We start from the raw sequence: 8,763 nt of genomic DNA on the forward strand, positions 1-8,763 counted from the left end.
ACAAAAGGTCCACAGATGAAATCTCAAATTATATAATATTACATTTATATATAATAATAGAAAATACTTTCAATGGTCTTTCAAATATCAACTGCTCTTCAGGTAATGTGTGGTGTTTAGTGGTACAGTACAGTCCCACCACACCACAGAGAAAACGCAACGGCTGCCACTGATGTGCATACAGTATTATTTTGTTCGTAAAGTTTTATTGCAGGAAATCTAAAGATGCCAGTAGCTCTGCTCTTCCATCTACTGGTAGTCTGATGGAGGAAATTCAAAATGATCATCAAAAGTAAACTTTTAAAGGGATTGTAATGGGTGTTGCTGTATCAATTATTTAAAAAATACAGCAAAAATGTTCATTTGTCTTGTTTTATATAAAGAAAATGAAGGAAAACAGGAGTGTCAAAGAATGGAGAATTTAATCTTATGGGACAGATAAAGCTAATAATTAAAATAATAACACCAATTTTTCCTTGCTTTCACAGGCCAGGTGCTCTGTTGTAGGATTTCCAGCGCAGTTCTTTTGATGTTGAAAGGAGGATTTATACTTGCCTCATATCACCAAAATGTCAAATACACTAAATTAAATCCCATTCCTTCAAGAGTGCAGGCACAAACCTAACATCTCAAGGTTACAAGAGTATTGTTTACAATTTTCCCACTCTGTTGTGGCTTTTGCGTTACCCTGACCTGGCTCTTAACCAGCGCTGACTGCCTATAAAGAGAAAAGCCTCACTGCATCGGTTGGATTGCTTGTTGGGTCTCTGAAGTTGTGTGTAGATTGTGTCAAGTCTCCCTCCTTATGGATCTGATCTCTGCTTGTGAACGGGCCATGACTCCTGTAGGTTTGAAAGCTATAGAAGCAGACCTGGTCTCTGTTTCTTTGAACACCACTACGGTTGAATCACCAGGCATTTCCATAGCAACCCGGACACTGATACTGCTTGTTTGTCTGCTGCTGTTCGCCTGGAGCCACACAGACAAGAACAATGTTCCAGGTAGGATTTAGTGGACACTTGCAGTTTCTTTCTTTGTGTTGATGCCAGTTATTTTACTATTTTATGTCATCACTGAATTTGGTATAAGCTGAGATACATTTGCCGTCATTTACAACAACAGGTCCTTCCTTTTGTCTGGGTTTGGGGCCAATTCTGTCATATGTGAGATTCATGTGGACTGGTTTAGGCACTGCCAGCAACTACTACAACAACAAGTACGGAGATATTGTCAGAGTCTGGATCAATGGAGAGGAGACCCTCGTAATCAGCAGGTTGGTTGTCTCTATTCATAGTGATTAATAAAATGACTAAACCGTCAATCCAAGTGTTAAATGATCAACTGAAGCTTATATTTTGCTTGTTTATTTTGCCATAAGATCATCAGCAGTGCACCATGTACTGAAAAATGGACAATACACTTGCCGTTTTGGGAGCAAACAGGGACTCAGCTGCATTGGCATGAATGAGAGAGGCATCATATTTAACAACAATGTAGTTATGTGGAAAAAAATACGCACCTATTTCACCAAAGGTGAGATTTTAACAGCTGTGCAGAATTAGTGATTACTGATTCTGGTTTTAGATTCCAAATATTGGATTCAACTCAACCACTTCCTGTGTCAGCACTCACAGGTCCAGGGTTGCAGCAGACAGTGGAAGTCTGTGTCTCCTCCATGCAAACTCACCTGGACAAGCTGGGCAGTTTGAATCATGTGGATGTCCTTAGTTTGCTGCGCTGCACCGTGATCGACATCTCCAACAGACTCTTCCTGGGTGTACCTGTCGATGGTAAGAAAGCCTGAAGAAATTCCTTATTTAATGAATGTCATCATGCAGTTATAAACCAAGATATGTGTTTAGGACAGTCGATGCATCCTACTGCCATGTTGTGCTCTTGATATGTTTGTGTGCAGAGAAAGAGCTGCTGATGAAGATTCAGAAGTATTTTGAAACATGGCAGAATGTGCTGATCAAACCAGACATCTACTTCAAGTGTGACTGGATTCAACAAAGGCACAGAAAAACTGCGTGAGTCACTTTTATCACGCTCTTCTCATAAAAGCTCACCATGAGGTGATATGGTTGGGTTCTTTTCTCAAGTCTTATGTATTTGTTATCTTACAGCCAGGAGCTGCAGGATGCCATAGAGAGCCTTGTAGAACAGAAGAGAAGAGAAATGGAGCAGGCCGATAAACTGGACAACATAAACTTTACCGCTGAGCTGATATTTGCACAGGTTAGTCTGAGAACAAATCTGCTGCCATTTCTATGTGCAAATACTCAGCTCTTCACGTTCATACTATTTTTTGAGCAAACCGTTTTATGCCACGTGAAGCCACTCAGCTTTTTTACGTGTACGTGTCTTTTCAGAACCACAGCGAGCTGTCTGCTGAGGATGTGAGGCAGTGTGTGTTGGAGATGGTGATTGCAGCACCGGACACTCTGTCCATCAGCCTCTATTTCATGCTGCTGCTTCTCAAACAGAATCCAGATGTGGAGTTGCAGCTGCTACAGGAGATAGACACAGTTGTAGGTAAGGAGGTGGGAGACACTGATACTAATAAAACATTGTAGACATTGAATTCTCATTATCAATGTTAATTTCAGAGATTAGAAAGATTAGAAGCAGTTAAATGTATTAACCTCATCTGCTGTTATTTTTCAAAGTAGAGCAGACACACCTCTCTGTACAACACAACACATTTCAGCATGACAAAACATATCGTCCAAACAGCTAGGTGTACAAATAGGTGTACCTAATAAACTGACTATATGACATTGCCTCTACAGGTCAAAGACAACTTCAGAACGAACACCTTCAGAGGTTGCAGATGCTGGAGAGCTTCATCAATGAATGCTTGCGCTTCCACCCTGTAGTGGACATCACCATGCGCCGAGCCCTGTCTGATGACATCATAGATGGCTACAGGGTCCCAAAAGGCACAAATATCATCCTCAATACTGGCCGAATGCACCGGACAGAGTTTTTTCTCAAACAAAACGAATTCAGTCTGGAGAACTTTGAAAAAAATGTAAGTTAAGATCACAGTTGATGGATTATTTGTGGCTTACAACACCTAACCACTGCCACAGACCCAACGATGCAGATTAATTGGCTACTTCTCCCTAAAGTTGACCTAAGCTTTTTTAATTTTCTTTAAGGCATGAATATTTACTTTACAGCTGTTGTGGTTATTTGAAGCATGTTTTCACTGTGTTACATTTCTCCTGACATCTGCACCACCCTCTGACCTCCACCAGACCCCTCGTCGTTACTTCCAGCCATTCGGTTCAGGCCCCCGATCCTGTGTTGGCAAGCATATCGCCATGGTGATGATGAAATCCATCCTGGTGACATTGCTCTCCCGGTACTCAGTTTGCCTCCATAAGGGTTTGACCCTGGACTGCCTCCCACAGACAAACAACCTCTCCCAGCAGCCTGTAGAGCATCACCAGGAGGCTGAACACCTCAGCATGAGATTCTTACCCAGACAGAGAAGTAGCGAGTCCACATGGTGAGATACTGACCTGATGTTGCATCTATACATTTATGCAAAGGACATCCATTATAATCTCCATTACTACAGCTTTCATTATTGTTAAGCTAAGCTAATGTTTCATATTTTTGTGTATATTCAAATAATATGTGTACGATGAAATGTACGTTCAGACATCCTAATACTAAAGCAAATGTAATTTATTGTGCCAATATTGTGTTTTGTTGCCTTCACTTGGATGTTTTGAATGTAATGGTTTCAGACTAAGAACATCTTTTATTTTACATGTAAGAAACTGGTTATCAGTGTAAAAATCCCTTTATTCTGTTATTTAAAAACTGTTTTTCATTTTTAAAACAATTGTCAAATGATATGCTTTTTTCATTACTATTAGCAGCATGAAAGACATAAATAAAGTGTATTTTTATAAATAAAAGCAGTTTTATCAATATGTTGTTGTTTTTTTACATTTATACCAACTCTGAAAATCTGCAAATAAAGGAGCAGGAATCATCTATGTATGTTAGACTGAGATCACCAACTTGTATCCTTGCTTTGTATTTGTCACTATTGGTCAGGAGAGGGCACTGCAACACATAGCAGAATGGTGTGGTGTTTATCTTCAGCACAGCCTAAATAGAGCAAGCAATCTGTTCCATCGCACTGCCTCGAGGCAAACAGGCCAATACATTTCACACACAGATGCTTCAGTTTGTATTGATTCTTCGCTATAAACACACAAAGAGAGACAGAAAACATACATGTAGGAAAAGGTTTTTATCTGTCCAGTGCAGTAACTGTAGAGATGTCAATCATCAGCTGTCTGTCAGTGATGCAAGAGGGTGAAATGAAAGCAAAAGATTCTCAATTTAAGGTTCACTGACACCTAACCACATGGGAGCTGCTTGTGCTGTTTACAGTGATATGAGAAGAGAAAAACACAAGTACTTGGTAGGCTAATCAATACCTGACCACACCAGCAACTAGTTTACCAGCTGTACTGTGTGTGTGTGTGTGTGTGTGTGTCTATCAAAGGCAGTTCCTCATAGGTTTCCTGGGCTATGTTGAATCAGTCAGTGTATTCTCATTAACCTCAGCATCATTTTGACAATAATCTCCTGATCCCTGCAGTAGCTCTGACTCCGCTGTTTATTGTGTGTTGTAGCTAAAAGAGAATTTGTTCATGAAACCTGTACGTAAACATGATAAATACTGGCAAGTAAAATGTTGAATATCCAATTAATCTCTTGGTGCTGTGTTACTGTGCATCACATGCACTTGTTGCTCTTCTAGTGATGCTTTGTCAGTTTTTTTTTTTTTTGACTATCCTTGTCTATTTCTGTCATTACACTTTAACAGAATTACAATACTCCTCTGTAGAGTAGGACAAAGGGCTTAACTGACAGCGATGAGGCCAAATGAAGTATCAGAGCTATTAATTATGACATATCCTATAACTGGCTTGTTCAGTCAACATTATTGTCCATAGTACAAAGTTTGGTTGACAGTGTTAGTCAAGTTACTCAAACAAAGGTATCAATTACTTATAGCTTAATTTATTACTACTTTAAAAAGTCATTACATTACTGGACTGAAAAAGTACTTTACTCATTACATTACTGTAAAACTCTAAAAAGGAAGAAAAGATGTGCAATGTATTTAAATCTAAAACAGAACCTGTGGCAGCTTCGGATAGAAGCAGTTCTTCCTCTGAGATACCCAGTGCTTAAGCAGCATCATGATCATGCAGTACTCCTGCAGGATTTGGCCAGTTTGTTACAGCAGCTACAATTTTAACAAATAGTCATGAGATGAACAAAGCTATTTGCCTGCCTCTGACTCTTTTGCATGCCATTGGAGTCGTGTTTGTACTCAATTACACCCAAAAAAACCTTAGCTTTCATGATGTCAACTAACGCTTTGCATCCAGATAATAAAGTAATGGGACATTACTTGGATTAGTAACTATAATATTACTGCTGTTTGAGAATTATGATTTCCTACATTACTCCTCTCTAAATAATAATAATAATAATAATAATAATAATGTTACTGTAATGTATTACTGACCGACATTGTTGGATGGTGGACCAACAATAGGTTTGACATTGTCATCCATTTACAACACTGAAAAATAACTTGTGAGTCTTAACGGTAAAAATGTTTTACTATATGTCAATTTTGTAGACATTTCATTAACAAACAGAAAGACAAACATTTTGAGTGGTGTAGAGAAGAAAACATGCAGAGCTCTATGCAGAGTTCCCTTGGAGCTAAAATGATTCCTCTGGCTCCAAACTGTAGGATATCAAGCATCTGCTAAAAAGATCAGTTCACCTCTTGTCTACTACTGTGGACTGTGGTCTGGGTTTGTGTGCAGAAATATTTTTAAAGGGTAAGTGAGTAATAAATGTGGCTTCCTATGTATCTGTCACGGTAATTACACTTTCATCGGTCCAGTCTCTTCTAGAGTTTCCATACTTTCAAACACCTTTTTAAAACTCACTAAGATTGACTACATCAAACAAAATAGTCAGTATTGTCATGTGTACATACTGAAAATCTATACCCCATCATTTTATTAGCTTGAAGCATTAAAGTTTTACAGTGTAATAACAGCTTATCTTGGAGAGTATGATGCATTTCTTCAAAACATTTAGTCCGTTCTTTCTCTTAAGGAAAGCCATGCTTCTTCATATGTGGTTCCATCATTCCATTTATTTTTATTGCTGCATGATGGATTTATCGAAGCAGGAGGCCAGACAGGTTTTAAAATAACTCCTACGTTAGAGCCCTGCAGCAAAAGGTTTAGACTGTCCTGTCTAATGCTCTGATTGATAATCAGACTGATTATATGCTGTTTTCCACCCACAAACACAAATATTAGCTTCTATCTTGGTGAGGCTGTCACTTAACATATTGCATTTCCAAGTTCATTATCCTAACCTCAGCATCAATCACATTAAATGACTAACCCCCAGCCCTAATCTGAACCGTATTCCTATCATCACCCTAAAAGTCTTAACCCTCAAGCTGTCACTTTTCAAAAATGTTTTCAAGTGTCAAACTTGTCCCAAACTGGTTGTCACAATCAGCTACACACACACACAAACACATACACTGATACACACAGATACATACACACATAACATTGTTCTAAAATTCTCAAATGCCATATTGTCTCTCTGCCTCAGTCCCTTGCTGAATTGCTGCCTTATTAAAAAAAGGTCCTTGGTTTCCATGGCAACGACTACCAGAAAGGGTAAACTGGCAACACATTCATCTCTCTACATTATCAGTACATTGTCAACGTGAAATGTAGGTTGCACAGTTAGCAATGACGCTGTTTTCCATGATGCTGTGAGAAATTTGCTTGGCTGAATGTTTTTCAGTGGTGTGGTGTGGCCACATAAACTTCACATTTCATATTTATTTTATAAATGGTGATCTCAAGAAAGCAGTACAAAATATATAGCCCCAATCCCCTTAAAACATGAGTGAAACTGTGTCATCAGAGGCTTGTCTGTCTGAAGAAACGCAGACCAGAGGTTTCTCTGGTGGTAAAGCCTCTGGATCAAAGGCAAAGTTTCACTGTGTAGTTTTTTTTTTTCATTTCATTTTGCAAAGTCACCTCATTTGTTTCTCTTTGAACATCTGAGGAGAGCAGTGGCATCCATCATTACAGGAAGCTCTTCTCCTTCTTCCTCTTCCAGTCCCTCAGCTCAAAGAAAGCCACCCTGGAGGTTTCAATTTGTGGCTGTAGAGTTATGTACACATAATCCACACATCGATGGGGGGGGGTTATTATATTTTTTCTCCCCACCCATTTGTCTGTTTGCACTAGAAGTGTGTAACCAACACTTTATTTACAATTCATTATACTTTTACCCGCACAAAGATGTGCCAGTGGCTAAACCGGTGAGTCTAAATTGCTTGAGGCCATAAACATAAGTTTCAATGGCTTTTTGTATGTTTGTGTGTGACAAACTGCTGATTCTTCACATCTTGCCACATGTTAGCTGGGAGATATTGTTCTCCAAGCTCACTCCTCATGATCTAGAGGGAGCAGAAAATAGATTGATAATATATACTCCAATGTACTTTATATAATGTACTTATCACTTCATACTCACATTTTATTCCTGTTACTGTCTGTATCTCTTTGTTTAGTCATTTCAGACTTTAAATACAGGACATTTACTTCTAATGGAATATTTTTACATTGTGGTAGTATATATCTCTCATGATCTTTGCTTGTGGTGTGGTTGATTTGCATTACTCAGTAGAGACATAGTAGATCTGACAGTTGCTTGTAGTTACACAAGCGAAGTGACTTACAAGCTAAATGACCCCACTATTACTGAGGGCCTCGATATAGACATGCTGATCCTGGTGATTGTATCCAGCTCACATGAAAAGGCCAGAGGGACTGAACTGTGCACAAGGACACTGATGTTCTGTTTGAATTTCATGTTTGGGTTCTTATACCTTTTCACTTAAAAGACAAAGTTAAAAGTAATCTCCAAATCAAAGAAAGAAAGTGTAGACTCACTTGATGCTCCTCTGTCTCAATGTAAGTATGTTTGTATTCATGCTCCCACAGCCTCTGTGCACTGACTCTACATTTCTCATCTGGTCAAATAACTACACAGTTTTATTGCTAGGATCAAAGCTGCTCATCTTGTTATGATTGCTGGCATATCCGTCCGTCAGTGCAATATTGCAGAAGACAGTGCACATGCACACCCTCTCAAGTGCACACATTGTCAAAGAGAAGTGAGCCTTGGGCAGCAGTGGGCAGGCTGGCTAATACCATCTGGTGCCCAGTGTTCACGCAGAGCAACAGTCAGCTCCACACCTGGGAGACCGCGTATCCTGCAACTGTTGTCCGACCACCAACTGCACACCCACCTGCCCCCTCACTTTTGAAAACCAATTCAAATTAATGAATGGTTTTAAACGTGTTCTACGTGGCCATGTTGTCTTGTTTAGTGGCTTGTGGAGTGTTTTTCTCAGAGTGCTCTCAGTAGTTTGTTTTTTTTTTGTTGTTGTTTGTTTTTAGCTGTGAGAGAGAGTAGGATTTGTTTGTAGCAAGGGTTTCAGTGAAAGTCACAACCTTTAAAACACAGCGCCTTGCTGCTTTAAGTGGGTGGAGAAACTGTTGAATCTCCCTCTAAAATAAACTTCTCTCTTCAAAATAGTTGTATGTGTAAAATGGTGACTCAATAAACAAGTTGTGTTTGAGTCTCATGCCAAACCATGAC

The 8,763-nt window shown here is 39.2% G+C and overlaps 1 protein-coding gene across 1 annotated transcript; it reads left to right on the plus strand.

Moving 5' to 3' along the window:
- Positions 1-752: 752 nt before the first annotated feature.
- On the plus strand, positions 753-3,890 carry cyp19a1a (cytochrome P450, family 19, subfamily A, polypeptide 1a). The gene is made up of 9 exons (XM_067495949.1): positions 753-1,001; positions 1,123-1,273; positions 1,379-1,533; positions 1,626-1,790; positions 1,916-2,030; positions 2,127-2,238; positions 2,373-2,535; positions 2,793-3,034; positions 3,264-3,890. Exons 1-9 carry the CDS (start codon positions 806-808, stop codon positions 3,519-3,521), a joined length of 1,557 nt encoding a protein of 518 aa, XP_067352050.1. The 5' UTR covers positions 753-805; the 3' UTR covers positions 3,522-3,890.
- The last annotated feature ends 4,873 nt before the right edge of the window (positions 3,891-8,763 follow it).

Source organism: Channa argus, chromosome 2, assembly GCF_033026475.1.
Source record: "Channa argus isolate prfri chromosome 2, Channa argus male v1.0, whole genome shotgun sequence".
Taxonomy (NCBI): Eukaryota; Metazoa; Chordata; class Actinopteri; order Anabantiformes; family Channidae; genus Channa; species Channa argus.